Source organism: Harpia harpyja, chromosome Z (genome assembly GCF_026419915.1).
Source record: "Harpia harpyja isolate bHarHar1 chromosome Z, bHarHar1 primary haplotype, whole genome shotgun sequence".
NCBI classification, from domain to species: domain Eukaryota; kingdom Metazoa; phylum Chordata; class Aves; order Accipitriformes; family Accipitridae; genus Harpia; species Harpia harpyja.
The window spans coordinates 65,168,275-65,180,687 of NC_068969.1; the positions used below are offsets into that span (position 1 = coordinate 65,168,275).

Below are 12,413 nucleotides of genomic sequence, written 5' to 3' on the forward strand. Positions count from 1 at the left end.
AGACAGAGGTGTTTGTACTGTAAACTACCAGTACTTACAGTTTTACGACTTTAGAAAACTCAGAATGACTTCAAAGCACATTCATATCCTGTAAAAAATGCATTTACTATAGGCTACAGATTTAAAATAAGCCAGTACCTTCTGATTTTTTGTCACAATGCACTAGAGTTATGGATTCCAATTGCTCATGGCCAACAGAAGGGCAGAAAATGCGTCAGTCATAAAATGACCTCAGCTTCCAACGGTCCATGTAACTCCAGACTCAGCTGCACTAAAACACATGAACACTACATTCTGCGTCTCACCGAGAGCAACGGCAGTGGATGCCTTTGGATGGCAGGGAGCCATCAGTGCATTGAAGTGCTGGGGGTGACAGACCTCAGCAGCAGCAGGATCAGCACCGTGCCCAGGCGTCACTGCTTCTTGCCAGCGGTGTCCCTTCAGCAAGAAGAAGATATTCGCATGGTACACTGACCCACGGCCTTGGCCCAGGCCCCAGCTTCCAGATGGACTGAACCGGTCCTGAAGGTATTTCCCAGACCTGGGCTAGTTGCAAGGCCGGTCTCCTTGGTCTAAAACCGCTCCTGAGGCCCAGGTGGTGTGTGAGCACAGGCAGCGGGCTGGCCTGGGCCCCTGAGGTGACAGCGGCTGGACGCTGAGCCCTGCTCGACGCCTCAGTGCAGAGCCAAGCCCCAGGGATCAACGGTGATAAGTGACTTCCCGGGGCCGAACCGCTACAAGAAACAAGGGAACAGCCCAACGCGGGGCCCCTGCCCGCCCCGGCGCGTCCCACCGTCCGCCCAGGGACCAGAGCCCCGGCCTTCCCTCTGCCGCCGCCCGCCGCGGCGAGGGCCATGCCGAGGCGAGGCTTCCTGCGCTCGGCCGCTGCCTTACCCAGGAGCCAACCTCCCGGTCTCCCGCCGCCGGGGGTGGGGTGAGCAGCAGATTGCGCCTTATGCAACCGGCTCAGGGAGCAGCTGCCGCCGCCCGCCAGCAGCTTGGTGCTGTCCGTGAGTCCCGGGCGCCGGGGAGGGGGGCTCTCGCCTCAGCCGTGCGTGGTGAGGGCTGGGGCTCCCGCCCTGCCTGCCCTAGCCTCTCCCGCCGGGGCGTGCCGTCCCGCAGGTGCAGGGCCCGCCGCAGCGGGGGCGGGGGGGGGGCTGAGGCAGGCAGGCGGGAGGCTGTGGACGGCGGCCGAGCCGGGGCTGAGCCGGGCAGCGGGGCGGAGGTGTGCGACTGGCGGTCGCCGCCGGCTGCTTGCCTCCCCCTGCACTGCTGGTGCCTGACCGGGAGTTGGTGCGGCTTCCCAGGGCGGCGGCGCACTTCTCTGGAGGAGGAGAGGGCGGGAAAAGCCTCAGCCCTGACCGGCTTTCTCCTTGAACTCCGCACCCAGCCAGGCTGCTCACCACGTCCCGACTCCGTGTGTCAAGCCGCCTGGCTGTAAGGAAATGAGTGGCTGGGACGACCTTTATCCACTCCCAATGCTGCCCACCTGGGTACCGGGCGCTGCCGCCGGAATTGTCTCTTTGCACATCATCCAGAAACTCCTCTTCCCCTATTTCTGGGCTGACCTGAGATACCTGCTGAAAGTTTTTTTGTATGGGCTGAGAGTGGAGATGTACCGCCTGCAGGGGAGGATTGTCACTGTCCTGGACAAGTTTGTGAAGCTGGCTGAGAAGCAGCCCCGCAAGCCGTTCCTCATCTATGAAGGGAAGGTGCACACCTACCGGGACGTGGACAGGAGGAGTAACAGGATAGCGCAGGTCTTCCTGCACCACGGGGCTCTGAAGAAGGGCGATACAGTGGCCTTGCTGATGGGCAACGAGCCAGACTTCATCCACGTGTGGTTCGGACTGGCCAAGCTGGGCTGCGTCGTGGCTTTCCTCAACTTCAATGTCCGCTCCAGATCTCTCCTGCACTGTGTCAGTAGCTGTGAGCCCAAGATACTGGTTGTGGGAGCAGGTAGAGTATACACCTGATTCGTACATCCAAAGCTTTTAATGTCACATGTCCCCCATGTATGCCTCTGTAGCTCCTTTATTGAAACGTGGTTTTCAGATGTTCACAGAATGAAAGAAACCTAGGGCTAGAAGGGGCTTCAAGAGATCATAAAGCTTAAGCCTCTCAGGCAGAATCAAGTATACCCATGCTTTGGGGACATCCATTTAACCTTTTCTTAAAAAATGTGCATTGCAGGAAAGTTTGCAACATCTAAGTACACCCTGTTCCAAGCATTTAGTCACTTACGTAGTTGCTTAAAGTGTCTCAGAAAAGATTAAAATGATCTATTAAGAATAATTTCCCATTCCTTTTTAAATAGTCAATTTTAAACTTATTTAAGTCATGTACTTTATTCTCCTGTACTATCTCCACATCTTTCTAGTGATCAAAACCACTGGAAACTAGAAGGTCTAAGCTCAGACAGTACAACCTTTGCTGTACAACTGTTTGCAGAGGTACGATAGTCTTCCAAGGACTAAAACTGAGGGGGTTTTTTTACAGGTGTAGCACATAGGAGGCTGATTTGTAATAACCAACTTACTGTTGGCATTGATTTGTAGAAGAAATTGCTGTGTTTGAATAGGAGATAATTGTGTTGTGTAAGTTTCCAAGGTATTACATTTTCATTAAGTGCTTCAAAAGAATTTAAGATGGTGATGTAGGCATACTGTGTATTATATATTCAAATTTGTCTTCAATTATAGAGATGTATAAACTGAAGACAGATCCAAAACCTAAACATGGCTTAGCATTTATGATCAAGTGAAAGCACACTTGCAATGCTGTAAGATCACACAGAACCTTGACATTTCGTTGGAGGAGGATATTTCAAAAGATAAAAAATTAATGTTGTCCTGCCTCTCTAAAATTATTATTTCAAGTCTACTCTGCCTTATTTCTATTTCACAACTTCCTGCCTTATTCCTATTACACAGGTTGTGGTGTTCTGTATCCATGACACCTAAATGGTGGAATTTCCTTCCGTCTGTTCTCTGCTGCTGCAAATTTGTGCTTTCAAAATGTATTTAAGATTTTTCCCTTGCATATTTTTTAATTATAAATTTTCTCATTCTGATTGTATATGGTATGCTGGTTTAAGAATACTTGGTAATTAAAACTAGCTAGTGAAACAAAAGCTAATTTAAATATAATCACAAAACACATGATAATGATGCTTCTGAACTGACAGTTTTTAATTTTGCCTTCTTACTTACTTAATAAAAAAAAAAAATCTCATTTAACACCCTTTCATGAATATGTACTTTTGAGTGTATGAATTGAAGAACAGAATTAATGTTCAGGAAATTCTTGCTCATTGGCTGTGGTGAAGGAGAACTTTGGATCAAGACTTGTATCTAAGAGTAGTCTTTATTAAAATGAAGGGTTAACTAATGAATGAAAAAAGCATTTGCAAAAAAAGAACGGGGTCTGTGTTTATCCACTCTTGTTACCAGCAGCTGATAGTAAGAGCGACTATGTTGAACTAACTTGTTCCAGTAGTCTGCCTGTGCTCACAGAAGAGCTATATGCAGACAGATAATACAAGAGATACCAACAAAATTAGTCTCTGAGCTGATCTTTTGTGTGTTGGTCTTCTTTCTTTATTCATGGGTTTTAGTCTCTGCATTAAGTTTGTCAGTCCTTTGAGCCTGCAAAACTGCACAATATTCTTCTTCGGGGCTTAGAGGCTCTTTTTTATCGGTATCTGTGAAAGAAGTTGAAGTTCTGTTATGTTCTTGTTTATTGGCCATGTCATATGGAAAAGGAGCCTCTCCAAAGAAGTCCAGGTTTTGCAAATGAAGGTTCATATACCATTCAGTGACTGTGAGGACTTACTCATACCACTCTTGAAACAAAAACGTACGTAATTATTGTACATAATAATTTCCCCCTAATGTTTATAAAAATTGCAGGGCAGTATTTAACACTGAGGTTACACAGATAATTCTCAGAGGTCTGTTCATCCAGTGTTAGTGTGTCTTTCAAGGGATTCTTCCTCAAAAGTAGGCATGACTTGAACTTTGTGTGTTTTGCTCTTATGGCACCATTTTCCACAGGATTGTGAGTAGCTTGAACATAGTATTTTTTTTTGCAAATATTTACACTAAAAGCAGTCAACCTGTGGTCCAATATCTATCACTGTCATAGTTGGGCATCATGTTTGGCAACTAAGGTTGTTTTTTTAATCAGAGATTAGTATGTAATGATATTATTTCTGGATAGTGAAATTCTAATTTTCAAAAATACGGAGGTTTTTCACCCTCCACAAACAAATGTAGGCTTGACTTACCAATTCCATTTCTTGTAACCATTACAAAACTATCTTTGCAATATTTTGGATGACCTTCAATCTTGTTCGTACACTGCAGCGCAGCAGAAATCATCCCCTTAACGATTTGACCATTAACTTTCTGTGCTCAGCAAGACCGAAGTTGCTCTTGAAATTCTTGTCTGTAATGGCACATTAAATCGGGAACCTGTATTCAAATCCACTTAATATTAAGGTTTCGTTTGTGCTGAAGGGAGCCTTCCACCTTCTCCTGATATCTGGAACAGTTCCCACAGATAATTGTTTACTGCTAAATCTTCCCTGCTCAGAACAGTGATGTAGCCTTCCTCTGCGTAAGATGATTGCATCTTGCAGCTTCTTTTGGTACATCTTGTCATTTTTCTGAAATGCTTTTATTTTTTACAGATGTGATACCTCTATCCAAATAAGCTGGGTACTATTTATGGTTGCATTTTCTTCCATGCCTTGTTCAGTCTTTCATGCTGTCTCTTGCAAGAAAGATCACTGTCATTTGTGGAATTTGTACTCTTCAGTTTTGTTTTGTGCCTGCGTATTTTCCAGAGGTTGTGGTTTGGTAACCTGGTCCAATTAGTATCATCTTGTCTTTCCTTCAGCACTTGCAGTCAGACTTTCTTCTGGTCTGACAATTCTCTGATATTTTGATTGCTTTTTCTGACTTTAGATTAGAGTCTTCCAATGGTACTTAAGTTTTGGGGGTTTGGTTTTGACTTCTGTATTCTACAAACTCTCTGCAATTAAATGTTTTATTATTAAGCCTCAGATATGTTACAAAAACTTCAAAATTTCTCCCTCTTGCCTGTTTCTTATACGAAATGGCTATCTCTAAAAGGTTGAATTTTTTCCATGACAGCAATGTTCTTTCAAGTTATTTAACACAATCTAGTAACTTGTTTTATCCCCTCTTATCCAACCACAAGCTGTAAGGCAAATATATATTCTCTGATTTTTGAATATTTAGACTTTGTTTTCCTTTCCAGTATTTCCACTTGCGTCTGTGGCAGAGACAGTTTTTGCTTTAGCTGCTTTGATTTGTCCGCTGTGTTCTCAGATCATTTAGCTCTTGCTTTAATTTGTTAACGTAACATTCTCACACTTCCATTCCCAGAAACACTGTCTACCACCACTCCCATTCTGGGGAACGTTTGTTGAAAGAGATCCAAAAGTTGCAGTTTAAAACTGCGTTTTTAATGAAACAGCAGTTAACTGACATGTAAGTAAATGAGGAACTTGGTAAAGGAGAAAAAAAAAAGAAGCTGTATGCCCTTTTTCTATCAGACTGCCATCATTAGCTTACTCTAACAGCAATCTGACCTGTTTAAAAGGTATTCGTCGTTACTGCATTTGTTACAGATTATGCCACCCTTATTCGTTTAAAAACTACTGGTTAAACGGAGGAGTAAGGTACTGCTTAAAATGAAGGCACCTTTTAAGGCACTGTGTCCTTTCTAGGGAATATTTCTGTTTATTGGAGTCTTGCTTGAATTAAGCATTACATTTTTTGGACAGTACCTGTGTAACAGTAATACTATTAAACAACACTTACTATTTAGTGACCCACCAGAAATGTACAAACAGAATTTGCCTGTGCATTTATAGTGTGTTGCTACTCGGAAGAGTTCAGCTCTTAGTAGGACATGCCAGATTGCCACCATGACTTCTGATGCAAGGATTCAACTGTGAAAGGATTGCGTTACTAAATTCCATGAGATTGGTTTACGTCAGTCCTGATAGCAAAGGCTGTTCAGGGAGTGTACATGCCACATGGACACGTGTGGGCAGCCTGCTCTATGTGGGCCTGCTTGAGCAGGGGTGTTGGACCAAGATGACCTCCAGAGGTCCCTTCCAGCCACAGCAATTCTGTGATTCTGCAGTTCCTCACAGAATTACATCTCCCAGCTGTGCAAGTATTCTTTACTGTTGAGGCATCAGCAGCACTTTCTGCTGCTGCTGTGTGTTTTCTGAACACCTTGCCATCTAAGCTCAGAACCAGGGTTTATGCTGTCAGGACTAAAGTTCAGACAGAAGTGTATCTACATCCTGGAGAAAGAGAGTAAACAAAGGGGTTTTTTTATGTGTGAATTAAGGTCATATGGTATTATATACAAGTAGCAGTATCTCTCATATGTTAGTCACTGAGTGAAAAAAATAATGGATTTTATCAAACCATCTTTTCTTAACTATTTGGAATAAAAAGCTATTTAGACCTGAACATTTAGGACAAGGAAACTGTAGAAGACCTGCAGAAGACACTCTTATCTGCTTTGTTAGACACCATATCTCTTTGATTGCTTGCTTTTACGTAGTCTGTGCCTCTGTTCCAGACAGCCTGTGTGGAAAACAGTGCCAACTGTGATTCCCAAGCTGGTTTCTGTTTTACTACCTTTACTGCCTTCAGTGGCGTTTCAAGATACCAACACTGATCCTGAGCCACAACTGACTTGTAATTTCTATTATTATTACTTAGTGAGAGTAAGAGCTGAGTGTAAGGAGTCACTTGGGGCATCAAGTACAGTAACAATTATTTTCTGAGGCCAGACAGTGTGGGGAAGAGTTTGGACTTGCCATAGCTTACTGAGCATATCAGCCATGGTACACATCAAAGTTAAGCAAGAACCATTTCATACAGTTCTCCTTCTGAGTAACTTTGTGTTCAATACAAGTTGATCTCATAATCTGATGTATTCCTTTCATCAGTGTAGAGCTGTGTCCTTGCCAAAAGGGTGCCTTGTTTCTTTGCTAGAAAATAACATAAAAAACCTTTTGTGCAACTTGCAGCCAAGCACAGTAGTTCAAAACCAAAACATATTTTTCTTGCTTTCTCTAAAGATGTAACTGAGTTATGTATTCATGTGAATTTAATGTAACAGTTTCACAAACTTTTTATTGAATAATGAAATGCTTTAAGAGCAAGAGGCAGAATAAAAAGCAAAAAAAGTGGAGAAGCATATTCATCTTGACCAATTACAGATATTTTTTTTCCCAGTAGAAGCCAAATAGTTAGCAAATGGTAAATATTCACATACAAATTATGTAAACAACGCACACAGAACTGCTGACTACATTGCCAAACTTCAGATAAACAGTCATTGCTTCCCAAACAGATAAACCAAAACCTGAATATACTTTCATAGTGTAAAAAGCAAACAAGTACTTTAGAGAAGCCACAAGTTTAAATAGCTAAACTGTTTAACCATAATTGCTTTCCTATATGGTAAAGTACACATACCAGGTACCTCTAGAAATAAACTAGTTCCTCCAAGAGGGCTGTTCCTTCCTGACACATGCACAAGAAGGTATGTAAAGACCAATGAGCCCTACACAACATCTGGCACAGAAGTTCTTTGTTCATGGAACAAAACATTAGTTGACTATCATCAGAATTATTCTTTGTAAATATGTTAGTACAACTGAGAGTTTTCTTCAAACACCCGATGCTCCTGTGTGTTCCAGAAGTAATTTTCAGTTTCTGGCACTTTGAATACAGCTGTTTTAAATTACCCTTTCTTATTCAGGAAATCACTTAATGTTTCTGCTGTTCTCTGCTATCTACCTAGAAATTTCTTTCAAGATAATGTATAATTACAAGCTGTTCACATATATTGTTCGAAGTACTAGATTCCTGAGCACAGAAGAAAAATCCTATTGTATAATCTATTCATAGTTCAATAGTAGTTAAAAAACCAAGCAAGCCTTGTGCAACAGCAAAACCCATAGATTTTATGAGTGTTTAGAGAAACAATGAACAGTGTGTATGTTTAAAGATCGATCTTAATTATTTAGAGTAAATATGTTTCATTCTACTAAAAGGGAGCTATGCCTTCCTGTCATTCCTGAATCTTAAATAATTGTGTCTAGAGTTGAAATTAATAGTTGCCATCTTTCTTCCTTTGAAAGAAGGAAAGAGGGAAAAAGAAGAGGTAAGTCCTCTTCTTTGTGACAGACTTGCACTTCATGTTACTCAAATACACAACGAACTTGGTGCACATCTTATCTAGAACTTCTGAATACTAAAAAATTAGAAATATTTGCTAATTTCTTCATGTCGCGCAGTCCTAAACAAAGATGTCTTCTGTAGAGAAGTTAAGAGTTGGTAGGTAATACAGCTTCATCTTCATCACTTTCAAAAGTGTAAAAAGCAAAACAATTTAAGGAAATGCAAGAAGGAATTAATTTATCTATGGAAAATAAGGAAATGCCGCAATGATCCCTTTGGTATCTGCAGTATTTTAAACGGGTGATACTCACTGAGGGTTTTTTTGCCAAACCTTTTGCTTGTTCAGTTAAACAATAGGTGAGATTTCATTTATAATTACACTTCAGCTACATAGCATAATTTTGCATGATGACTTTGTTGGGCAGTTTTTCTCAATGTTTGTACATCACGTTTGTTATCTGGTAAGGACACTACACAGGATGGACAGCTGAGGCTGGTTCAAATTATTACTGGAATTTGGAGGAGCCCAGAAATTCTTAACGATCCTTAACAATTAACAATCCTTAATATCTTTGCTGGCACTGTAGTTGGAGCCAGTGCACCAATAAAGAATGACAGAGAATGCTGTATTCCTTTACTATTTTTGAGAACAGAAATGGAGGTCTAGCCACTTCTAACACCTGTGTTTCTTTGCTAGGTTCTCAGACTAACCTTATAGCTACACAAACTATCATTAGTACATTTAGGAGACATATATGTATATATATGCATAATAAGAAGACAAAAATCAGTATTAGAAGGTAATAAGTATATAGTTATTCTGTCAGACTTGGTTTATTAATAGCTGTTTCTCATTAGGAATAATGCTGTTATATTTTCATATTTATTACTTGAAAAATATACCCTAATTTTATAATACAACAGCAAAACAGAATTGATATGCTAATGAACCTTGACTTTCAGTGCATTGGGATTTCCTGCAGATAACACTATTGTCCTTAACATTATTTTTTATTCACATTTTTTCAGTCTGTTGCTATGTATAGTGGAAGGGGACTGTACTCCAATAATTCAAACAGGAGACTATCTATCTTTTAGATTTTCATAATTATTTGAGTGATTCCTTCCTGAAATCATTCTACAGTGCAAGGAAGTTAGGACACAAAACTTTAAATGTCACACTCCATCAGATCTATTTGCTAAACGTTCATAAAATATATAGAACTTGTACTCTGTAGGCTTTAGGTTTGTAAGACATATGTTTAGTTGGTGACAGTTGGCTATATCTCTGTTACAGTAATAGAGACTAGTATGTCATTCAGTAAAATATATAGAGCAGCCTGTCATTAGGAAAGTAGTTTTCTGAAAGATTAAAAATCTTCAGTTATTTTGGTGTAAAATTTATGCAAGGGAGTTCTGTTAAGGGTATCCGTATTTAATATTCGCAAAATTAGCTTGGCGCTGACATCAGAATTTCAAATGCTGGCCCTGGCAATGCCTCATTATGAGGTTCTGGGTGAGGCATGTCAACTTTGTTTGTTTATTCATCTATAAAAACTGAGATAATAACATAAATTTATACTCACAGGAATATTTGCAAGATTAATTACATAGGCTGAGATCCAGCAAAGCACTTAAGTGTAAATGAGTCTTTAAGTATATGAATAGTTCTATTGAAAGTGATATTATTCCTATTCTTGAGAGTTTTCCTGGATTAGTACTTTAATGCCTGTGCAGTGTTCTGAGAAAGTGACACATTGTAAAAATGCTTAGAAATATAAATATAAATACCAAATGTATTACTTAAGCATTGGCCTCTATTTGTATTTTTTCTTTTTGTTTAACCTGGGACCCTCTCTCATGGTTTCTTTCCTGATAAGCCAACAAAATAGATCTTAGTTATGCTGCTGGTTTTATTTTATAAAAGTGAGTTTGTACTTATATTCAGGTAAAAGCCAATAGAATGAATGCCTTTTAGTGAATGAACATGTGATTATAAGAAAATAAAATATCTGATGTACCTAAAATAAGGTATCTAAACCACTCAAAGCGCTACGTAAATAGCCATATGGTTCTTTGGCAGTGTCTGAATAAGCCACGGGCCTGTATCGTATTTCTATTCTGTGTAATTCAGGTACCTCCATATATGGTACAGTTTTTTGTTTGTGTATTTGTTTTTAAATTAGTCACTTCTGTGCTTTTAAGAAAAATACTGCTTGATGAGAGATTGCTGTTGAGGGCATCCAGGCAAACCTCCACTGTAATTGCCAGCTATGTATATATATGCCTTGTATCTTCAATAGATTTCTTCGTGATTTATTTGAAGTTGAAGCTTAACTACACTTCATTCTGGTCTTAGCAATGACCAAGGGTTATCCAAAATGAGGTGGGAAGCAGGAGCTAGTAATCAAGGCTCACCATTTTGCCTTGAGGGCTAGCTGACACTTAGACCTTGTGGGGTCAGCAGTATTTTTACCACATAATATCCTGTTTTCAGTGAATTTTCATTCTAGTTCGTCATTATTTTATTGAATTTATTAATGTCCATGGAGGTGACTTTCATTCCTCTTTTGATTATAAAAAATAAAACTTTCAGAGGAAAAATACTTTATTTGCTGGTTTTGTGAAGACATAATGTAAGTAACATTATTTTATGTTAATTTTTAAGATTTGCTTGGGACACTAGAAGAAATTCTTCCTGACCTCCAGAAAGACGTTAATGTTTGGATAATGACCAAAGACTCCACTTTTCCAAGTGTGCATACCCTTTTAGACAAAATAGAGGCTGCATCTGAAGATCCTGTTCCAGTTAATCGACACTCTGCCAACAACCTCAAGTCATCTGTTTTATATATATTTACTTCAGGAACAACAAGTACATGTCTGCTAAAGAGTCTATGTTTTCCTTCAGCTTTCATCTAGAAACTTGATTTTCTGAAACACTAATCTTTTGGTTCATCTTTTCATGGTAGAATATCATATTCTCATCTAGAAGCATTATGGTAGAAAATAGCATGTTTTGTCAGTGACTGTTTATATTCAGTGGATTATGGGCTTCTCTTCTGGTTTTTTCCTGCCACATTGTGCAAATACTATGAGAAGCTTTTACCTCTTATTACTTCACAGCTAAAGTGTTTATAAAATGTTTTGCTCTTTTGGTGGGTTTACAATGATAATATTATTTTGTGATCACATACCACTGTCTATCTAATATAGCTAACATTGTATATAGAACTTCAAAAAACAATCTTCAAACAAGCAAATACACGTTTGGTTTTTCTTCATTAAATCATGTTCTATGCAGGTCACTGTAAAGACAGAAAATAGGATTAAGTTACTAGCCTTTTAGTTTAGAAACAGATGGCTGAATTTATTACCAGTGCTGCAGGAGCTAGGAAGCTAAGACTTTAAAAAAACTGATCACTGACATGAAAAGCAGCATGATGTTAAGATAAGCAGATTGGCATTCCCATTCAGCTGAACACAACAGTTTTAGTCACAAGAAGATTTAAAATGAAGATGTGTTTTATGGCTTTGTTCCCTCATACAACTAATTATTTAATTTATTTGCTTTGGGTTCTGGGGTAAAATTAGGAAATAAAAATGTCAGTCTAGCATAAAAAAATTTGGAAGGTATAAATATTGTCAAAAGGTCAGGTATGTTTGTAACGTTGCTAATACAAATTTTGTTGAGCTTGCTGGTTAAAAGTAAGGAGTTTTAGCTAAAAAATATAGAATTCACCAGGTAGGAGGATTTTGTTCTTATAACTGCATTCAGAATATCTGTGTGAAGTCTCAAAATTTTAGTTATGTAGAATTTAAAATATTTTTGAATGCTTGTAGGTATTACATTAAATTACATTGGATTTCTTTTATATACTGTGTAACTAAAAGAGTAAGTTTTGTTTAGTCTGAACAGTATGGAATAACTAATTCTAATCTAAAGTAACTGAGCATTTTCACACTTATTTGATAAAACAAGAACATAGTGTTGCTCCTAAAATCAATGACTGGTAAACTTAATTACAAGGAAGAAGTGTCTTGCACACTCTGTAGTCAACTGTCTGTACAGGCAGTAGGAAAAAACTTAAGATTCTGTAGAGCACTTCTTGCTATAAGTGGTTCATTGGCAATGTAGGCTTATTGCCTTTTCTCTTTAGTGTGAGGGGT

At 39.3% G+C, this 12,413-nt stretch overlaps 1 protein-coding gene across 4 annotated transcripts in view; it reads left to right on the top strand.

Moving 5' to 3' along the window:
* The first annotated feature begins 812 nt into the window (after positions 1-812).
* The window catches only part of SLC27A6 (solute carrier family 27 member 6), a 40,869-nt gene continuing 29,268 nt past the window's right edge, over positions 813-12,413 (top strand). The window contains exons 1-3 of one of the 4 annotated variants that reach the window (XM_052778521.1): positions 816-1,122; positions 1,308-1,959; positions 10,912-11,118. In XM_052778521.1, coding sequence (XP_052634481.1) covers positions 1,446-1,959; positions 10,912-11,118 — 721 coding nt within the window. In that variant the 5' untranslated portion in view covers positions 816-1,122; positions 1,308-1,445. Of the gene's footprint in view, positions 1,960-10,911; positions 11,119-12,413 lie in introns of all 4 variants that reach the window. The other 3 variants (XM_052778522.1, XM_052778524.1, XM_052778523.1) reach the window with 3 other exon arrangements.